The sequence below is a fragment of the Gopherus evgoodei genome, chromosome 2 (assembly GCF_007399415.2).
Source record: "Gopherus evgoodei ecotype Sinaloan lineage chromosome 2, rGopEvg1_v1.p, whole genome shotgun sequence".
In the NCBI taxonomy this organism is placed as follows: Eukaryota; Metazoa; Chordata; order Testudines; family Testudinidae; genus Gopherus; species Gopherus evgoodei.
Genome location: NC_044323.1, coordinates 171,277,097 through 171,299,992, shown reverse-complemented (window position 1 = coordinate 171,299,992; position 22,896 = coordinate 171,277,097). Strand labels below are relative to the sequence as shown.

The 22,896-nt window shown below is 41.9% G+C and overlaps 1 protein-coding gene across 1 annotated transcript in view; it reads right to left on the bottom strand.

Annotated features, from left to right (window-relative positions):
* PHLPP1 (PH domain and leucine rich repeat protein phosphatase 1) overlaps positions 1 to 22,896 on the bottom strand; it is a 236,280-nt gene that overhangs the window by 8,695 nt on the left and 204,689 nt on the right. The window contains exons 13-15 of the mRNA XM_030552262.1: positions 12,500 to 12,630; positions 7,891 to 7,995; positions 6,025 to 6,219 (exon numbers count right to left, since the gene is read on the bottom strand). Coding sequence (XP_030408122.1) covers positions 6,025 to 6,219; positions 7,891 to 7,995; positions 12,500 to 12,630 — 431 coding nt within the window. The remainder of the gene's footprint in view (positions 1 to 6,024; positions 6,220 to 7,890; positions 7,996 to 12,499; positions 12,631 to 22,896) is intronic.

Sequence of the window (22,896 nt, the reverse complement as noted above, 5' to 3'; positions counted from 1 at the left end):
ATGCTAGACGGACCGCTCTCAGCTCCTGCACATTGATGTGCAAGGCCAGCTCTTGAGGCAACCAGAGGCCTTGAGTGCGAAGGCCCTTGAGGTGGCCACCCCAACCCAGAGATGATGCGTCCGTGGTTAGGGCCATCAAGGGTTGCGGTGGGTGGAATGGCATCCCTGCACAGACTAGAGGGGAGTTTAGCCACCAGGTTAGGGAGCCCAGAACCTTCCGGGGAATAGTGAGCGACCAAGTCCAGGCTGAAGCAAACCAGGTTTGAAAGGGACGGAGGCATAGCCTCGCATGTTTGGTCATGAAGGTGAAGGAGGCCATGTGACCTACTAGGCTGAGGCAGGTGTGCACCGACGTTGTCGGGAAGGTTTGAAGACCTCGAATAATTTAAGCCATTGCTTGAAAACGCGACTGCGGGAGGCAGGCTCTGGCCAGATTGGACTCCAGAACCGCTCCTATGAAGTCTATTCTCTGCGTGGGTGTCAGAGTAGACTTCTCTGTGTTGATCAGCAGGTCTAGGCTCCCGAAGAGGTCTTTGACAATGCGCAGGTGATGCGACACTTGTAACTGGGAAGTCCCTCGAATTAGCCAGTCGTCGAGATACGGGTAGACGTGTACCCGACAATGCCGGAGGGAGGCGGCGACTACAGCCATGCATTTTGTGAACACACGCGGAGCTGTACAAAGGCCAAGTCCAGTGAACTGAAAGTGTTAATGGTTGACCACAAAATGGAGGTACCGTCTGTGTGGTGGGTAAATTGCGATGTGGAAATATGCGTCCTTCATATCGAGGGCGGCATACCAGTCTCCCGGATCCAGGGACGGGATTAATGGTCCCCAGGGTTACCATGCGGAACTTCAGCTTTATCATGAATTTGTTGAGTTCTCGCAGGTCTAGGATCGGTCGTAGACCTCCCTTTGCCTTGGGGTTTAGGAAGTAGCTGGAATAAAACCCTTTGCCCCTCATGTCTTTTGGCACCTCCTCTATGGTTCTCATGGCTAGGAGCGACTGGACCTCTTGTAAGAGGGGTTCCTGAAGAGGGACGGGGAGGGAGGGTGGGAAGGCAGGGTTGAAACAAACTGGAGGTAGTATCCACTTCCACTGTGCGCAGGACCCAACGATCTGAAGTTAGCTGGGACCAGAGAGGGAGGAATTGTGAGAGGCGGTTGAAAAAGGGAGGAGAAGGATCCGGTAGACCAACTGGTGGGCCGCCCTCAGGCGTCCCATCAAAAGTTCTGCTTGGGCTCCGCTGGTGGTTTATGGGGCGCCTGATTTTGACTTCCTTGAGGGTCAGACTGTCTCTGACGATTCCCTCTACCACGCCTTCTGCTAAAGTCCTGACGCGGCCTAGGCAGGGCGTTAGGGTGGTGTGGCTGGGGCCGGAAGGTCCTGCGTTGGGTCACTGGCGTGTGCATACCCAGCGAGCGCATTATAACGCGATTGTCCTTCAGACTTTGCAATCTGGGGTCAGTTTTATCTGAGAACAGGCCCTGGCCTTCGAAGGGCAAATCCTGAGTAGTCTGTTGTAATTCAGGGGGAAGGCCTGATACTTGGAGCCAGGAGATACGCCTCATCGTCACTCCTAATGCCAGAGTTCTGGCTGCAGAGTATGCTGCATCCAGAGAGGTTTGGAGGGAGGTTCTTGCTACCTTTTTACTCTCCTCAAGTAGGGCTGTAAATTCTTGACGGGATTCCTGGGGAAGAAGCTCCGTAAACTTTCCCACGGACACCCACATGTTAAAGTTATATCTATTTAGGAGGGCTTGTTGGTTTACAACCCTAGAGTTGGAGGCCTCCGGTCGACTATATTTTGCGGTGTAGGAGGTCCATGCGTCTAACCTCCTTTGATTTAGGAGCCAGGGCTTGCTGGCCATGACACTCCCTCTCGTTCACCGATTGCACCACTAAAGAGCAAGGAGCTGGATGAATGTAGAGATATTCATAACCTTTTGAAAGGATCATATATTTTCTCTCTACTCCCCTTGCTGTAGGTGGAATCGAGACTGGGGATTGCCAAATGGTATCCGGATTAGCCTGTATGGTGCAGATAAATGGAAGAGCCACTCTAGTAGGTGCATCAGCCAATAGGATGTCAACGACACGGTCCTCCATTTCAGGGACCTCCTCCATCTGTAAGTTCATATTCTGAGCCACTAGTCTCAAAAGGTCTTGATGGGCCCGGAGATCAATTGGTGGAGGGCCTGAGGAGGATGTTCCCGCCACCGCCTCGTCAGGTGAGGAGGAGGAGAGGCTTGGGACCAGGGGATCCTGTGGGGGCTACTGCACTTGAGGAGCGTCATCTGTGTCAGGTGAAACCTGGGTGTCTGCAGATGGTATCGGAGCCTCATCCATGCTCGTGGGGGGCGGGGGGGAAGGGGCAGCTTACTTTGCCTCTGGTACCCGGTGTTCTGATGTGCTGATCGTGGAGCCACTGATGGAGCACCTTGGGCCTGGTGGTATGCCCACAATGTCCAGAAGGACCAGCGATGAGGCCCTTGCTCGTGGCTCTGGCTCTCTGGGAATATATGGCTGGGGACGTCAGAGTCATGCTCCTGAGGATAGGATGCGCTACCAGCCTGCGATGACACCGATGTGTGTCTTGATGGCCACGGCGAAGCCGACAGAACCTGGGAGGGCGCCACTGTTCTGGATGCTTGATCCCGGGATGGTACTGGGGAGCGGTACCAGGAGCTATAATGGTACCACGAGCGAGACAGGGACCTTCTACCGGTGCTGGGAGATCGACCGGGATCTCGAGTCCCTTTGTCTAGAGCAACTGCAGGATAAACGGTGCCGAGAGCGGTGCCATGAGTCGGATTGGTACTGGGAGTATCTGGCTGGCGAACGTGATGGAGAGCGGTGCTGGGACTGCAAGCGGCGCCGGGAGCGGGAATGGCATGATTGAGAGCATCTGTGAGACCGTGATCTTGAACGACGTCTCTCTGTTGGATCAACGGAAGGTGGCCTTACCAGGGCTGGTTTTCCAATTGATTATATGACCCGCACCGGCAGTGTCAGGGGTTGAGGCCGTGTCGACTCCATCATGGCGATGAGCTCCGTTGCCGTGGAGAAGGTCTCTGGTGTAAAAGGGAGGGCAAGCTCAACCACAGCATGAGCCGGGGAGCTGTCAGGCACCGGACTCAATGGCCCTTGTGGAACCGGAATCGACGGTGCCGTGCTTGTTGGAGCTGCAATCGGCGATACCACAGTTGACAGTGCCGCAGCAGAGGACGGTGCCAGACGAATCGTCTTCGAAGAGCACTCCTTCTGTGGAGCTGAAGCAGCTGGAGCTATGTTGCTTCCTGGGTCTCGGGGACAGGGAGTAGTGCCAAGCAGATGTCGGTGCCGGTAGCGGTCGGTGCTGGGGCTCCTTCTTGGTACCGGAGCGGTCTGGGGCCGAAGGGGCGCTACTTACAGAAGCAGTCTGTTGGGCGCTCGGTACCGACGCTGCAGAACTAAGTGCTGACGCCATGAGGAGCTGTTTCAATCGAAAGTCCAGCTCCTTCTTCATCCTTGGTTTAAAGGACTTGCAGATGCGGCATTTATCGGTAAGGTGGCATTCCCCTAGGCACTTGAGGCAGGAGTCATGGTGATCCCCTATTGGCATCAGCTTTTGGCACGCTGAGCACGGTTTGAATCCCGGTGCCTTGAACATGGGCCCGTACTGGGGTGGAGGAAAGGGGCTAATTCCCAATTCCCCCCATAAACTATATACACTAACTATAAATACAACTACTAACAATAATCACACCTCAGATTAACTTCACTGGCTATGATACTGCCACTGTAACTCTAACAACAAGAACTCGAACTATACACACAATAAACAGCAAAGAACTATGAGTAGCTGGGGACGTGGAGATCAGCAAAGCCGCACTCCACAGTTCCAACGACTGTCACGGGCGGTAAGAAGGAACTGAAGGGCCGTTGGGTTGGCAGGGGTATATATCCGGAGCCATAACAGCGCCACTCCAGGGGTCGACCCACCGAGTGTTGCTAGGATAAATATCTTCCGAAGAACGTGCACGCGGCGCGCGCACACCTAATTGGAATTGATATGAGCAAGCACTCGAAGACGAATCTAAAAATACAATAATTTATGAAAATGAAGCTTTAGTTTCCAAAACTGCAATGAATTTTTTAAAGAGCTGGAATCAATGTTTTACTGCTTATTGCCACTCAGTTAAGTATTTAACCATTGTTTTTCTGCACTTTCAGACTCCTAAAGCTCCTAGATACTGTAAAGTATCTATCACCATTAAAGTGATAGAAGCAGTTATCACCGTTAAAAAACACACAACACTTTCCAGTTGTACTTGGACTCAGGATCACTAATTCATAACCCTAATAGCACATCAGAAGTAATAACTTATCAGGCACATTTGAAGAATATTTTTAAACTTGTCATGTTAGAAGGCCTTGGCTAAAGTTCACTGACAAAACCTGTTGCAAACGAACATACAAAGTATTGTCTTGCTCATATTAAAACTAAATTACTTTTTATGACATTTCGCAATATAATTTCTGGTTGTGTTTAATAATTTTTCCATCTCTCCCTCTGCATGGGCTTCTAAACCTATTTAAACTTTCTTTGCAATAACTGAACAATTACATTACAGAACGTTCCAAGCTTTCTTAGCTCTTTTGTTTTAACGAAGATCGGAACTTGGATATAGAACCCTGAGGTGATAATACTCAAATTCAGTTTTCCAAGATCTGATGTAGGTTAGTGTTTTACCACCTCAGGAATGTTTGAGAAACAGAAATATTGTACTAATCCTCAATAAATGTATACATGCAACTAGAACCATTACTATTTCTGGGTTCTACGAAATGTTGATTAGCCTATTCTTTGAGACATGTGTAAAGAACTCTCTTTTTGCAGAAAAACTAACTTTCCTTGAAATTGATGGGCAAGGACATCTATTAGGTACTTTCCCTGCCTCATACCTAGGATTCTAATCATACTGCAGGATTCACTTCCAACACCTGTCAGAGTGAGGCAATATCCCAAGCAATGATAAAAATGGGGAGGCACAGTATTACAGAAGCAAAGGGCCAAGTCCCCCCTTTTCCCCTGTGTACAGTTGATTCAGTTTGATCTTATTGCTCTTGCTTCCTGAAAAGATCCAATTCTTATGTCAGGAAGAGACTGTGCCAAATATTAAGAAGCCCTCATACATAGGAATCCATAGCCCTGCAGTGTGGACTATGGGGGTCATAGTGTGCACGGAAGAGTTGCACTGTAACTGCCCCGTGTAGACCTTGCTAGCACAAACTAGAAGGGGCCCAGTTCATGTTTACACAGTCCTTTACCATACACAGCAATTCACACCTCCATAGTCCACACTGTGAGGCCGTGTAGTCAAGCCTATTTGCATGTCCTCTCCTTTGCTTTCCCTACCTCTTCCTTCCCTTTTGTCTGATCCTCTTCATTCAACTCTATTCCCCAAGGCACAGTCTCTTATACTGTCAACAGCAGCATACACTGGTTTTCAAATAACCAAAAATACCTACTACATCATACTTCTAGCACCATCTCTTTATGCCTGGCTCAAAGAATTCAATTTTATTGTTGAAAATATGCAGTTAAACTGGTAGAATGGATATCCTCAACAACAGTTTTGATGTTTATGATCATCTGAACTGGTGCAGAGGGACAGGTTGAAACATGCCGGGCTTTGCAAGTTGTAGGAGGGGGGATGTTTAAAGATGATCAGTCTCCGGAAAGAAAAGTCACATCACTATTTTAAATATAAGCAATTCTGAACAATGAGACTTTTAAAGAAATTAAGCACATCTCGGAAAAGAGAAACTATTCATTCCTTGGTCATGAACATTTTAGGACATGTGTGCAACAACAGGTCACAATTAAAAAAACAGGCAATTAAGAATGTGAAGTAACAAGCTAGCAAACAAAATCATTTAGAAAAACAGTGGAAAAAACAGCTCTGGGATAGAAGCAAATACGCTGACTGATCAGTATATGGAGGAATATGACAAAAATTCAAGATCTGGGGTTAACCTCTGCATAACGATGAAAGTGTTGATCATGTATTCCTCTTCACTCTTTGTTTTTTGTAGCTCTTCTGCCAAGATATCACTCATTGTACACTGCAGAAGGTAGGGCACTTCCACGTTGCGATCACCATCAAAGACTCCATACAAAGCCTCTCTGTTGTCACAGAAATTATTGGCTGAAAGAGCCGCCACACACAGTCTGAGGAAAGAGAGAAAACCAGAAATGTGTTTTTAATAAGTAAGCATTTGTACCAGATCATTTTAACACTCCTCAATTTTTTTCCTCACTGTTCTGACCAGGATGTGCAGCTTGAAGGAAGATCAGATTATAATAAGCGTCACAAACTTTCATGAGTTATAAAGTTTCACTTCAGATCCTGGTAGTGAACAACATAAGTAGCATTTATGGTACTGTTAAATTCCATGTAAAGAGAGAGCAACTAAGAGGTTGAAACAGAGACCCCTAATGATTTTTCCACTTTTCTGGCATGTGAAGTGCAGCCTTTATTTTTGTGATTTAAAAAAAAAAATTTAGTAGTAAAAACTGAGAAAGCTACTGCACTGTTTACTCTTAAGTTTACCCATGAAAAGTGAGCATAGGAAGCTGAAAAGCAAGATTCTCCATACTGCCCCCTTGAACATGCTTCATCAAGGTATGGAAATAAGTGCCTTTAGGAGCGAGAGGGTAGTTCAGACCATACAAGATCTTGGCCCCTCTGGGCTGCCAACATGGGATAAGCTATGACATGGGTTTTATGACGTGGATGCATGCTGACTGACATCTGCAGTAAGTAAGACCAACTCAACAGCTGTCAGACAGTAATATGCAAATCTACAAATTCACAAAGAAAAGCAGGTTTACACCTCCATTTCCACTAAGCTATCGGGTCGGCTAAGGAGGAAGCCTTCCGACCCCTAAGGACCTGGTATAAACAATCCCATGGATTGTTTTGTGCTCTCTGACTCTAGCTTCTAAATGGTGTAGTGTTAAAAACAAGCACATATATAGAGGTCAGCAATTTGCTGTTTGAGCAGCTCCTGCTCACAGCACCACTACCACAGCAAAGCCTTGGTGAGCTGGTCAACAGAAACTAACTTGGTACACCTAACCAGTCTTTATTCTTTTCAATACTTATTTCATATGTTGCATTGTGTAAATGGGTGGAGGGGGATGGAAATAGAATATCATAATTTAAATTGCTTTCATCCCTGTAGCCCCTTAAAGTTGTCATTGTTACTCTATGTGATAATCATTTTAGTTTGTTGATACATTTAATAGAATGCCAAGTACAAGCTTGCTGGCACTTGACTCAAGTGTTTGAAAACCTCAACTGGAAGTGCAAAAAGATTTGTAGAAGTTATTTATGGACCATTAAAGTGAGATGTATCATATAACCAGCAGCATACATGTCAGGTTCCTGAGATGTTATTTGTCAAGGGCTGCTTTAGTCATTAAAAAAGGACTAGCCAATGATGTAGGAATATGCACAGTTTAAGCCACTTCTCTTCCAGCAGCATCCCTGATATGCTTGGGAACTTGCTTCAGCGAAAGATAAAGTAGCTTTTCAAAGAGCGGAGATGCATTTGAGCACCTGGGACTTTTGGAAATACTGGAGTCTTATACAGACAAAATGCATCAGTAACACTCGTATCTTAGCAATTTCTTTAACAAAGAAGAAAAAGAGAGCCAGGCAGGGGTCTAGTTTACAGATATATGTCATGCCGTGGCCTCTGCTTGTGAGACAAATGTCCCCAACTAACTTTCTCCTAAGAAAAGAGTTTCTTTGTAGGACCTTAAACAAAACAAAACAAAACACATATGTGTTCTAGCAGCAGAACACCTCTGTGCTAATACCAAATCAGTACTGACTTGTTCTTAACTCCCGAAGCTTCAGTATAACCATGACTCCACACTGCTGGGGCTCCTGAAGCATCACCAGCTGATGGCTGGTCAATCTTGAAACAACGAATGTTACTGCAATGAGAAAGGAAAAGAAAAAAGTCCAATGAATTATTACAGACATTTAGCTAAAAGTCATTGCTATCTTAAAATTGTAAGGAAGCTTTTATTGTCCCAATTATCATAGTCACCTGCCACTTGCGGCATGTTGCACATACTCTAAGAAGACTACATTTAAGAAAATGAGGCATCCCTGTTAAGGGGAAACGCTTAATAGAATAGGTAGAATGTTATTCGTCAGAATACACACAGGAAAAGAACAAGCAATAAGCATTCCAATGCAGGTCTATTTCATTCCTGTTTGTGTTAACTTTGTCTTTTCTTTTCTCAGCTGTTTGAAACTTAACCTTCGCTCTGCAGAAAACACAAGCAGAATGTGCCACTGGCCTGAGAAGATATGGAGAGGAGCCATGGGGGAAAATCCTATCTAACTTATGCATTTTTTATCCATTTCCAGAATGAGATCTTTCTGCATTCGATTTTTACTGTATTAAAATAAATGCTCCCATATCACCACCATGTCCAGCTTCCCCATCTCCACCTAAGCCAAAAGCTGATAATAGAGCAATGTTCTAAAACCTCATATGAAAATGCCTAAAAGCTAATATGTGGGTGCTCTCCCCTCTGGGTGCCTTCAGGTCTGTGCTCTAGCTATAAGAATTGCCATTCTCTTCCCTCTCATTCTGGAGTGGTAGCTTTTACTTAGGGTATTAGATCCCTCCTCCCTCCGATTAACTATCAGTGTAAACTCCGGACCGAATTTCAAACATCTCAAATGGTATGCAGCACAATACAGCTTTTAAAAGGGGCCACATACTACTACTGTATGTGGAGGAAAAAACCTGACTCCCTGTTGTTCTGCTCCATTGGCAGTTAAGCAAGTTCTCCACAGGCACCAGAGCCTTTCAGTGATACAAATGCATTATGAAAAGAACAAACACAAAAGGTCTGACTATTCACTCTATTTCAACGTGCATTTCTCCCTACTCAAACCCTCACTGCCTGTTAAAACTGTGAAACATTAAGAAATCGTGTGTGCACAATCTGTATGGCCTTGGAACTCTTCTTCAAACAACTTAAATTAGAGCTGCTGTATCTGGATCAGAGTCTTTTCCTACACAAATAAATAAGTAGGATATGCACTTCCCAGAGCACATTAAAAACAAACGAAAACTCCTCAAGTAATGTTCAAACTACTGATGTTTACATATTAATCTCTGGGTTCTATACTCTAAGTGTCAAACAGAAGGAAAACTTAGCATACTTCTAATATACCTGATAAGAATGGTCACTAATCAAGAAACAAAAACCAGACCCGTTTTAAAGTAATGCTACTTGCAGTTCTGTATAAACTATATGCAAATGCAATTTACAGCAGATATTGAAGTGGCTTGTGTACACTGCACTTGTTTTCCAGGAAGCAGGAACTTGGATCCAAATGGATTTCTGAGAACTGAATTTCCCACCCTCTCACCCCTTTAGCACTGACAGAACAAGGACTCTCATGGCATTTAGCAGTAGCATTCAGTACTGGAGAAATTCCAACTCCCAGTCTCAAAGTTTCATAGAAGAAGAGGATCACTTCTTTAGAACTATTTGCATATTTCCGGTACATTATAAAAAACACTATTTTTGCAATATAGTAAGCCTCTATTGAAAGGCAATTAGGATTATCTTCTAGTGCATAAATACACCCAGAAAATAAAGCTAAGTAGGACAGTCATGACTAGACTTGAATTCAGAAACTATTAGTTTTATGCAAAACTTAATTTGGAGGGTTACATAAGACAGGGGAAAAGTCTGCATTTTCATGCCCTATTTATTATCTCTTTTACCTTTGACCACGTCTCACACTTAGAAAAGATTATACCAGATCTAGGCCTGTAGCAGTTTTGGTTTTTTAATTCTGTCCCTTTGGAGGCTCTTGTACACTCCAAGATGGCATTACTTCCCACCTTGGATCCTAAACTGGCCTTTTTTGGATCCTCCTCCCCACCCTTTTATCATTCCCCCTCCAGTTACTCCCTAGTGTGTTTAGTGACACTTTTATTGGTTGTGATCTGCTCAGAACAGAATTCTATTCCAGTAAGTGCCATCAACACCTAGATCTACACGAGACTTTCTTTAAGCAATGTGATCTTTTGTCACCAACCAAATCCATAAAATGAGGAATTTCACACATCTCCACTGCATCTCTGACAGCCAGCAGTGACTCCTTCGCATCTTCAGTAATTGGACAGAAGGCAAAGAATGGTCCTTCGCCAGCAAACCATCTATTAGGCCAGTGCTACTCAGACTGACGCTCACAAGTGGCTCTTTAATGTGCTTCTTGTGGCTCTTTGCAACACATGCTATTAAAACACTGTGTGATTTAATTAAGTAATCTAAGATATTAACCAATCAGGATGCTTTTACTATGTTATTAACCAATTAATTTATCAACTTGCACTAATTTATTTACTTATTTGCTATGAGATTCTCGTGTGTGTGTGTCTCATCAACACAGGGTATATTAAAACCTCTCATGGAGAGATCTGGGTCTTGTGATGCATTGTTAGAAGGACAGCATCAGGTCAAATGCAACCCAACATTTGGCTCCTTTAATAATCTTAAAACCAGAAGACAAGTTTCCATGAAGTTTAAAAAACTAATACATCAGTGCAAAGAGTTTGTAAACTAAGACATTTCTTTTGCATTTCTCCCAACTTAAAAACTGCAGCACTGTGGTAGCCTGAAAGTGACAAGAAATTGATAAGGACTGTAATAAAATTATCTAGTCTGTTTTCATTGTCCAAACTGAGAAGCAGAAACTGAACAAACTACTTAAACAGTGAAAAGCAATTTAGATTAAGAATTCCTTCAATTTTAATATACTGAAGTTTTAGTGAAGATAAATAAATTTAAAATGAAGGGTCACTGGTGAAAATGTACTGGCTGATAAATCTTCCCCTGGTGAACAATGTACCTTGCATTTAAGAGTGAGACTATCTGGTGATTACAGCAGAGGACTGAATGAGGATACTTGGGTTCGATTCTTGGTTTTGCTAGACTGCTGACCTTGGGTAAACCATAAACTCTATGCCTCAAATTACTCATCTGTAAAATGAGGGTAACAGCTACCTCACATTGTTGGCAGAGTGCTTTCAGTAATAGTGCTAAAATTACATTTCTACATGATTAGGTGTAGCACTTTTAGGACTAAAAATCAACATGCAATCTACATGGTAGTTCTCTGTTGCACATACTGCACTTGTCATCCATATGTGGATTAGAGAAATTTGCCATTGTAATTGAATTATGCTTAATTCAATTACCATCCTCAGAAGTCATCTGCAGAACAGAGACATATTTCTGTACTGCTGTTGTGCTAAGGTAACTCCTAAAATAGAGAAGGATAAGTCTTCCTGTTCACTTGCCTTGTTCGCTGTATAATACTGACATTTATTTTCAAATATCAAACACTTGCCTTAAATTCCCATTTAACCTAGGTTACTGGTCTTAAATAATTTTTCTCTGTTTAGTCTAATGCAATAAGGTACCAAGATTTAATTGTTAAAAGTTAACAAATTTAATGTGAACAAACATCACTTGTGACAGGTGAAATTTAATACTGCACTGTTTGTCTGAAAACTGTTTAAAGTAGAGTTACATAAACAGTTGCTTAACCTTTAAAAAAATCTAAACTGTTCCCAGAACCTATTTGGTCTGTAGGCAGCTAACAGGCTGGAAGGATCAGGCAGGCAAAGAGCCTCAGGGTTGGTGTAGATAGCTCTGGCCTACTGGAGGTTAAAGAATACGAGAGGCTTGAAGGCAGAACCACTATAACACCTCCACCTCCACCCTGAGGGGGAAACCCAGAACACTATGGAAGGAATCAATACAGGCTCAAAATAAATTGCTTATCCATGCGCCAACCTAATTATTTATGGTGGCACCTATACATTCAATAAGGGATGATCCCTGTTCAAAAGAGCTCACAATAAAAGGACAGAAAGAACCCAAACAAGACAACTAAGCTTCACTGCAGGCCGTATGGCAGAAGTGGGTCTTTAAAAGCCACAAGTCTGGAGAGGGTAAGTACCACAGGAAAGTCATACAAAGCGGAGTCAAGTGGAAAGAAGCACAGGATTGTGACAAGAGACAGTGGGAGGACAAGGGAGGAAACCAATAGTTTCAAGGTATATGCATCTCAGTAGTGGAATAAACTAATGTATTTTGTTGGGACCTAATGTACAGAGTGAAAAATTAGGTCAAATCAGCCCAATAGTAGTTAGAGCTGGTTTTGATTAGGAATGGTATTGACAGCAATTGTATTCGTGTGCGGGGAAAATAACACTGTTTAGAGAAGCCTTAATTTTCTGAATTACCTATACATGTGTTGTCTTTTTCCCCCTCTGGCAATAAAAAGCTGTACTCCTTGAAAAGACATGTATGTCTCACACTTGTGTACTGGGTTCTTGTCCCATGTGCCTTTGGAGTCATTCTGCCTCCTGCATTATTAAAAAGACATTTTACTTACTTCAGCAACTCAAGGGTTTTGTGATCCAGGACTAGTCGGGGGTTTCCGGTCAGGTCTAGTTCCTGTAGTTTTGGAGGCAGGTTTTCAGGTAACGTGATTTCACTCAGTTCATTGCAGCTCAGGTCCACGCACTGCAGAAAGAAGTGGGATAAGAGAGGGAGAGAACTTGGAGAGGGACCTGTAACTGGCTAAATTAAAAATAAACATGCCTTATACATGACAATGACTGAATCTAAAATCTGCATCATCCATTTACATAAAGCTCTTTCTTACTAAACGCGGTAGGAAAATTCTTCTGTAATCTTCAAAGATATCACAGAACACCTGAAAATATGTTTGCGCCTCTCCCATTTCTTACTAGTCTTAATGGATCAACACAGGTGTATTGATTTAAATTAGCAACCAGGAAACTATAATTTAAATACATTTTAAGTTTGTTTTGCATTTGTACTTTTTATTTATTTTCATAAAGAGAAGTTGATTCTCACAGGTTTGTAACCATTAAAATTTGTTCATTTTAAATGAAGTATGCCCTTTCCACTAAATATGGTACTTTTTGCTGAATAGGAAGATACACTGTATCCATACACATTTAAGCAATTGCATAGCCTAACATACAAGTTTCTTAATTTTTGTGTGTTTGTTAGAAAATGATGAATGACGCATTTCCTCTTTACTAAATTACTGTTTTATTTACTCATGACTTGTGTTGAGCTCTACTTGAATGGAAACTGGAATTAAATTAAAAATGCACAAAAACAGCATTTAAAAATTTGTATTAGTCAAATAAAACCACTTTAAGCATGCTGAATACATATGAAAAAAATTAAAATTTGTTTTGTATTTGAAACTAAGCAACATATAACAAAGGAAGTATTATCTGTATTAGTGAACTGACGTGATAGTTTCTGATCACCAAACCCTTCAAGATTTTAGAGCTAGCAGATCTTTTTCTCTCACACCTACTTTTCTTTCAGATTGGAAGAGGAAAACAAGTTTTCCTGCGTCCCAGTTGGTTTCTCAACTTTAAATGAACTAGATACTGAACTGAACCAGTTGAAAACTGAAATGAAAAAGATACTCTCTCCGTACCTGCAGAAGAGGCAACTGCTGTCAAAGGCTGGTTGAACCAGCCCTTCAACAAACTCTGGTTCTAGGGGCTGAGCCAGTGACTTCTACTAGTTCAGTGGTTTGCCTCTCTTTAAAACTTCAGCAGCAAACATACTCTTTGTAATAATTTTTTAAAATTTATTATAAGCAATCGAGATTATAGTTTTTGGTTTCATGCAGGTTGTCAAAATTTCAAATAGGTTTATTTTAAAAAAGAAAGATGGATTTAATTTAAATACAAAAATCCAATGTGGTTTTTTTTTGTTTGTTTTTAATTTTTTTTTAAATCCACCCTGTGTTAAGGGTCTGGTCTGCTGTTCATACATAAATGCTAGTATCCTAGCCATGCTTACTGTATACATCAAGGTAGGCAACCTATGGCACGAGTGCCAAAGGCAGCACGCGAGCTGATTTTCGGTGGCACTCACAAGGCCCAGGTTCTGGCCGCTGGTCAGAAGGGCTCTGCGTTTTAATTTAATTTTACATGAAGCTTCTTAAACATTTTAAAACCTCATTTACTTTACATACAATAGTTTAGTTATATATTATAGACTTATAGAGACATTCTAAAAACGTTAAAATGTATTACTGGCACGCGAAACCTTAAATTAGAGTGAATAAATGAAGACTCGGCACACCACTTCTGAAAGGTTACCTACACCTGGTATACATCATATATTATGCTATTTTTTAAAAAATAGGGGTTGTTTAAAATTAAATGCATGTTAAACAGAGAAAAACTAATGACTCATGAAAAGAGGATGACTTCAAAACAATTGTTTGCCACTTAGCACATAAAAGTAGGGTTACAATTTTCTATGTGCAGAAAACCGAATACCCTTGCCCTGCCCTTTCCCTGAGTGCCCTCCCCCCCCACTGCTTGCTCTCCCCCACCCTCACTCACTCACTTTCACCAGGCTGGGGTGAGAACTCTGGCTGGGGGTGCGGGCTCTGAGGTGAGGCTGGACATGTGGGATTTGGGGTGCAGGAGGGGGCTCAGGGTTGGGGTTCAATAGGGGGTGCTTGCTCTGGGAGGGAGCTCAGGGCAAGGGTGCAGGCTCAGGCAGCTCCCAGAAGCAGGAACATCTCCCTCTGTCTCCTAGGCGGAGGCACGGCCAGGCGGCTCCATGCACTGTCCTCACCTTATGCGCCACCTCCAAAGCTCCCACTGGCCAGGTACTGCAGCCAATGGGAACTGCGAAGGCGGAATCTGCAGGCAGGAGCAGCTTGCAGAGCTGCCTGGCCATGCCTCCACCTAGGAGCCAGAGGGAGATGCTGGCAGTTTCCTGGGAGCCACACAGAGCTGGGCAGGCATCCTGCTGTGGGCAGCCAACCACACTTAACTGCCCAGTCAGCAGTGCTGACTGGAGCCACCAGGGTCCCTTTTCCACCAGGCATTCCAGTCGAAAACTGGACACCTGGAAACCCTAGATAAAGGAAATAATAGATGCAACATATCTGCACTTCAGTGGGGCACCAAAAAAAAAATCGTACTTGGGAGTCAATTCAAACTGGCTTGGATATGAGCACTGACAAGGATTGAAAGCTGGCTGAAAGATATTAAAATAAAGTGTTATAAATGGCAAAGTATTGTGTTGGGAGGAGAGGAATCAATATTAAACCTAGTTTTAATTAACATTGTTAAATATCTTGAAGACAAATATTAAATTTGTAGCTAGTTCTATATTGGGAAAGGGGGCACCAGTAAACACAGAGAGGAAAAAAAACCCAAGAGAACAAAAAATCAAGCAGGCAAAAATCAAGCAAATTTGCTCAGGAAAAATAAAAGTCAATATATTTCTGAAAAATAATGCACAATGGGAAGGAAATGTTTGGAATCTAGGAAGTAGACAGCAAATTATACAGGCCAGTATAATATTTGGCAAATCCCCTGAATGCAGTTTGAGCAGAATACCCAGAAGCTTATCAACATGGATCCAGGAGGAACAGCACGGTCCTTGTGAGAAAGCACTGTAATATTTGTACCCTGTTCTAGGAACCTGCATTTAGGTGTGTGGCAAAACAGAGCAACAAGAATGGTTAGTGGTCTGAAGGGGCTGACTTAAGAAATGATAAAAAAACTAAACGCACATCTTTTAGCTAAAAGATGACTAAGAGACAACATATAACTTCCATTTTCAGTGAGTAAAAGCAAGAAGAGCAAGATGGATAAAAATTATGAAAAGGAAAATTTTAGGTTGAGTACCAGGCTAACTTTACTGAAAGTACACCTTATCTGTCAAATAATCTCCAAGGATAGCAGTGATAGCTCATGTCTGATCTAAAACACGCACAGTAGGCAAGATGTTTGAGACTATACTGTAATGCCAATCTTGTACTGAAAAGGGATCAGATGGCCTAAAAATTTCCCCCTCCCCTCTCCTCTCTTTAATTCTAGGATTTCATTAATATAGTTTAAAGTATGTACAGCTTAAATTGAATTCCTATTAAAAGTAATACTTCTAAAACCTGAAACCAGAGACTGCCTGATAATGGAGATCTTAAAATCCAATGCCCAAATTCCAACTCTGCTGACATTATTTAAGCATAGGTGGATCGAACCAGAATTTGGATCCTTCAGATGAACAAAAATGGTGGAAATCTCAACGACAGCTAATGTATTGAGATTTTTGCTTGTCCCCTCCCCTACTACAGTTGGGGTCCTTCTGATTCATTGTAGTTTACTTTTCAGGAATTGATCCCTAGTAGGGCAGTCAATTAATTGCAGTTAACTCACACGATTAACTTAAAAAAATTAATCACGATTAACTGCAGTTTTAATCGCACTGTTAAACAGAATCCCAATTGAAATGTATTAAATATTTTTGGATGTTTTTCTACATTTTCAAATATATTGACTTCAGTTACAACACAGAATACAAAGTGTACAGTGCTCACTTTATATTATTTTTATTACAAATATTTACACTGTACAAATGATAAACAAAAGATATAATATTTTTCAATTCACCTCATACAAGTTCTGTAGTGCAATCTCTATTGTGAAAGTGCAACTTATAAAAGTAGATTTTTTTTTGTTACATAACAGTACTCAAAAACAAAACAGTGTAAAACTTGAGAGCCTACAAGTCCACTCAGTCCTACTTCTTGCGCAGCCAATCATAAAGACAAACAAGTTTGTTTACATTTATGGCAGATAATGCTGACCGCTTCTTAATTACAATGTCACCTGAAAGCAAGAACAGGCGTTCACCGGCTGCAACAGTGCCATCTGTAGCAAGATATTTATGTGCCAGATGCACTAAAGATTCATGTGTTCCTTCTTGTTTCAGTGACCACACCAGAGGACATGCTTCCATGCTGATGATGCTCATTAAAAAAATAATGCATTAATTAAATTTGTTACTGATCTCCTTGGGGGAGAACTGTATGTCTCCTGTTCTGCTTTACCCGCATTCTGCCATATATTTCATATTATGGCATCTTGGATGATGACCCAGAACATGTTGTTTGTTTTAAGATCACTTTCACTGCAGATTTGACAAAATGCAAAGAAGGTAACAATGAGATTTTTAAGGATAGATACAGCACTCGACCCAAAGTTTATGAATCTGAAGTGCCTTCTAAAAATCTGAGAGGGACAGGTTGTGGAGCATGCTTTCAGATCTCTTAAAAGAGCAAAACTCTGATGTGGAAACTACAGAACCCGAACCACTAAAAAAGAAAATCTTCTGTTGGTGCCATCTGACTCAGATGATGAAAATGAACATGCATTGGTTTGCACTGTTTTGAATCGTTAGCAAGCAGAACCCATCATCAGCATGGACGCATGTCCTCTGGAATGGTAGTTGAAGCATGAAGGGACATATGAATCTTTAGCACATCAGGCACATAAATAGCTTCTGATGTCGGCTATGACAGTGCCATGTGAATGCCTGTTCTCACTTTCAGGTGATTTTGTAAACAAGAAGCAGCAGCATTATCTCCTGCAAATGTAAACAAACTTGTTTGTCTGAGCAATTGGCTGAACAAGAAGTAGGACTGAGTGGACTTGTAAAATTTTACATTGTTTTATTTCTGAATGTAGTGTTTTTTGTACATAATTCCACATTTGTAAGTTCAACTTTCATGATAAAGAGATTGCACTAAGGTACCTGTAATGGGAGAATTGAAAAATACTATTTCTTTTGTTTTCTTACAGTGCAAATATTTGTAATATAAAATATAAAGTGAGCACTGTACATTTATTTTTTCTGTTGTAATTGAAATGAATATATTTGAAAATGTAGAAAACATCCACATATATTTAAATAAATGGTATTCTATTATTGTTTAACAGCGGGATTAATTTTTTTTATCACTTGACAGACCTAAACCCTACTTATTACCACTCTGGCTTTTCAAGACCATGTCAACATACTGCCCTTTTATTCCATGCTCCTTTCAAGATTTAATGGAAAACAAAACCAAAACTATGAAGTCACAGGATTATCTGAAGGCTATGACATAACTTTGATTTAACTGTTGTAGTGCTCTCTGACACTCCTAGCACCTATAAACACAGCAATGCCTTGTTGCAACAACTCTAATCCTTTGGCACCAACAGGCATAACTTTTGTTGCCATGGTAGGATGATTTTAAAAATTCTCTGCATCCTTATCCCAAAGGACAACAAGGTATTCAGTTAAATCTAGCTCTCCCTCTACTCCATATACAAACAGGAAAGAACAAATTTATAATTCCAATCATATCACAGATTTGGATTCCCCCATGTATCATTTTAATGCAAGAAGTATCAACCCAGCTTGTACAGCACCAAGATTACTCAAATGTATATAGATTTCTACTCGATCAGGCAGACACCTCCCTCCCCTCCAAAATTAGTTTAGGCAAAGTGGGGAGGCAAAGAAGGATGACTCTTAAATATATTTGTTCCAAAGTATGAGAGATGAGTGTTCAGAGCACAAGTCATCCATGAACCTCGTAGTTCTGAGACGGCTCCTGCAGTTACTCAGCAGTCCTGACAGCGCTATTACTAGGAATCACGTCTTGGCTGCAGCTCATGTGCACATTACAGTATCCCTAATTGTGGCTAAAGATGACTTTAGTGTGGGAGAACTATTATAACTCAGAGAACAGCTATCAAAAGTTAAGATTCTCTTCTTCAAAAAGGTACTACTTGTAACAGATCTTCACTGATACTCGAATATCTCTATAAAGACCAAGAGAGTGAGACAAGGAGAAAACTTCACAATTGTCAAGTGTTCCAAGAGCAACCATATAATGAAGTGATTCAACCAAAACAGTTATTTCTGGAAAGACACCCTGTAATTACAGCAGAAGAGTTAGATACTCTCAGCCTAGAATACATTCTGTGAACCCAGCAGGGTAAACCTGGACCCTGTCAAAAGGGTGAGTCAGTACAGCTGAACTTTGCTTAAATATGCAAGAACATATATTCCAGTTGGTTTGTCCCAGAAAGCAGAGCCAAGTTGCTAGGAAATTACTCCCTTTTTTTTGTAAAAAATTGTTTTTCAAGCTAACAAAATTCAAGACAGATAGAAAAAAAAATAAATTCTGCTCAGATATACATTTTCTAAAGCATAAAACAACATATGGAATTTCCCATCAGTTACATACAGCCAACACAGATCCTAGAGATGGGGGATCATCATGACTCATGTTGCTGTGGACATTTCAGCACCCATTCTCTCTCTCAGAGGTAGGCAAACTACAGCCTGTGGGCCACATCCGGCCCATGGGACCCTCTTGCCCAGGCCTGAGCTCCTGCCCCAGGCAGTTCACCCTGGCCTCTCCCCTGCTGTTCCCTCTCCCCTGCAGCCTCAGCTTGCTCCGCCGGCAGCGCAATGCTCTGGGCAGCAGGGCTGTGAATTCCTGGGGCAGCGCAGCTGCAGAGCCCGGCCTGACCTGGGAATCTGTGCTGTGCAGTGGCGTGGCTGCTCCAGCCAGCGCGGTAAGGGGGCAGGGGTGGATAGGGATCAGGGTGGTCAGAGGGCGGGGAACAAAAGTGATGAATGCGGGCAGTCAAGAATGAGAATGGGGGTTGGATGGCAGGGGACAGTCAAGGGCAGGGGTCCCGGGAGTGGTCAGGGGACAGGGAGAAGGGGTGGTTGGATGGTGTAGGGGTTCCAAGGGGGCGGGGGGCAGTCAGGAATGAGAGAAAGGGTTGAAGGGGGTGGCAGGGGGCAATCAGGGGATGGGGGGGTGGATGGGGCAGGGGTCCCAGGGGGGGCCCCCATCGAGAGTGAGAAGCAAAAGGGGTCAGATGGGGGCAGGGCCAGGCCATGCCCAGCTATTTGTGGAGGCACAGCCTCCGCTAACGGGCCCTCCATACAATCTGGAAATCTGATGAGGCCCTCCGGCCAAAAAATTTGCCTGCCCCTGCTCCATTTACCAGTAGGACTACTATTCCCATAATTTAAAGGAGAAAAAATTAGCAAAAGTTGAAAACTCATTTTGTTTGGGTGGTTTTACGAAGTGCACTGTACTCAGCCTCTGCTAATCAAGGTACATACTTTCTTATGTCCTGACAGAGATAATGCTCTTGATCAGCTAAGTGACACCCTGCTGAGGACTGATCTGCACACAAAACGTGCACTGTCAGAGTAAGAGTTTAACGCTAGATCATCTAGTCTTATCATGTGTATATCACAGGTCACCAACACGGCCCAGCTCCTGCGCACTAAACCCAACAATCAATTCAACTAAAGGTGCGATTCAAATTGATTTAATTCAATCAATGCAAACTTGTGTGCCAACTTTCCTAAAATGATTTGCTTAAAAAAAATGGATAAGATAAGTTTAAATCAATTTACAATTGTCCACACAGGCCTTTAAATCAAATTGTGATTCAGGGACCAGTCTTTTGCCATCCTTGTGAAAATTCATCCAATTGTGGCCAATTTATAAGCCTCTGGAAAAATAGTTCACACATACTCAGAGAATTTTGATTTTAGCTTCTAAAATCTCCAGAGATTCCATCCTCACTAAGCGTGCTCCATCCCATGCTCAAAGCTCCTGTTGCTGACTCAACAGCACATGCACCATCCCTACAAAGCAACTGAGAATGCTCCCTCCAGCCCAAGGCCAAAGCCAGACTCTCTCTATAATGGCTATTCGGGGCCAGGCCCTGGAACAGGGAGCCTGTCTCTGCTGTGATTTCAATGCCTCCGTTGAATATTTTTAATTCATAACTTCAGAAGTTGAAGCATAAGTGAAAATGGTTTCCCTAATCTACATCACCTTTCCTCTGCAACTTGAACATCACAAAGCACAAAAGCCACGTTTCATAATATTTGAAATTCAAGATCTAACCACGTAGTTATGTGATATATTTAAAAGTTATTTTAATGCCACCACCATTCATTCCTATAGCTTAAACAATTACTGCTATAACATGGTATACACATGCACACTATATGGACAATTGCACTGTCTCTCTCATACAATGAGACTTTATATAAAGATTTAGGAATTAGATGAAACAAAACAAGCCCTCAGACAAGTTAGAAACTTTAGGCCTTGTCTACACTGCTACTTTACAGTGCTGAAACTTCCTTGCTCAGGAGGGCAAAAAAACACCTCCCCTGAGCAATGCAAGTTTCAGGGCTGTAAAGTGGCAGTGTAGACAGTACACCAGTGCTGGGAGAGCTCTGCTCGTGGGGTGCCGTGACTACATAGCCACAATAAAGCACTTTAACGCTGGCAGTGAAGACATACCCATAGCTAGGTACTTTTCTAAGGTGCTAAATTATTGACAGCCCTGAAGATTGAATTTCCTATATAGCCAAGGAACAAATAAAGCAATTAGCAGCAGTTCAAGGTCCAAACAGATAGGTCCGTCCCCCCATGAGAATTGAGGTTCATCTTTTAAGGTCCAGAAAATTTGTTATGGGCACTTTGGCCTCCAAACTTGCCAAGTCTAGAGCATCTCTGTTCAGAGTGCTAGCTAGGTTGGTAGTTATGTGAACACTCATTTACTGGGAACTAGACTGAGACCAAGTTCTTTATACCTGGGTAAAACAGGCTAAAAACCAATTGAGTATTTTCTGTACATTAAGGAAAAAGCCCCAGAGCAGTATTTCCTCCTATCTTTTGTTGTATATTCTAATAAAGTGTTTCTGAAACCGAGAGGAAATTTTTCATATAAGAATGGCTTTGTCTATTTTAATGAGGTCTAAGCAACTCCTGACAAAATGAGAAACAAATCCTTTCCCTCTTTTCTTACTAACCTGTTTTATGATAGGATGCTACAAAAGAATAGCTGCATTTTGAAGACTGACTATTCCATAGGGCTTTCTGCTTTTGCTGAGTATGAGCGGAAACACAAGAAAAGCTGTTTGCTTCCCATCAGCGTGTTTACATTATTTTCTTTTTTTAAAAGCACAAAAGGGTATAGTTTTTGTCAAAACTGTTTCCCATGGAAAGTCTGCATCCCTCCACCCCAACCCTTCCTTTAATTAAAAGATCAATTTTAAACCGTGTTCAATTTCCTCTGGCTATTGTTCCAAAGAGGGAGGAGTATCCCGAATCCACAACTTTGTTTCAGATATCCGGCTAAAACCAGCCTAAGCAGCTCATCCTTAGATGTGCTCATTCTCAAGCAGCAGCTTAGTAACTATGTTTCGAGTGACCAGATTTACTAAAAAATACAGATTGTTCTCAGAACTATATTATTCCACAAGCCAACAAACAAACAAAAAAACTGTTGTAGTATAGTAAGCATTTTGGTCCAACAACAGTAACCTGCTCTCAATCTCGTTTACGTCTCAAGATAAATACAGTTAACCTGCTCTGTGTTACGATAGCATCTGTGTATTATATAGTGCTGTCAAATGATTAAACAAATTAATCACAATTAATTGCTGTCTTAATCGCACTGTTAATAGAATACCATTTATTTAAACATTTTTGGATATTTTCTACATTTCCAAATATATTGATTTCAATTACAACACAGAATACAAAGTGTATGGTGCTCATTTTATATTATTTTTATTACAAATATTTGCACTGTAAAAAAAAGAAATTGTATTTTTCAATTCACCGAAGTACTGTAGCGCAATCTCTATTGTAAAATGCAACTTATATGTAGATTTTTATTTACTACACAACACTGCACTCAGATATAAAACAATGGAAAATTTATTTACCTTGCAATGCTGGCTACAAAAGTGCCATGTGAATGCCTGTTCTCACTTTCAGGTGACATTACAAATAAGAAGCAGGCAGCATTGTCTCCTGTAAATGTAAACAAACTTGTATGTCTTAGTGATTGGCTGAACAAGGAGTAGGACCGAGTGGAC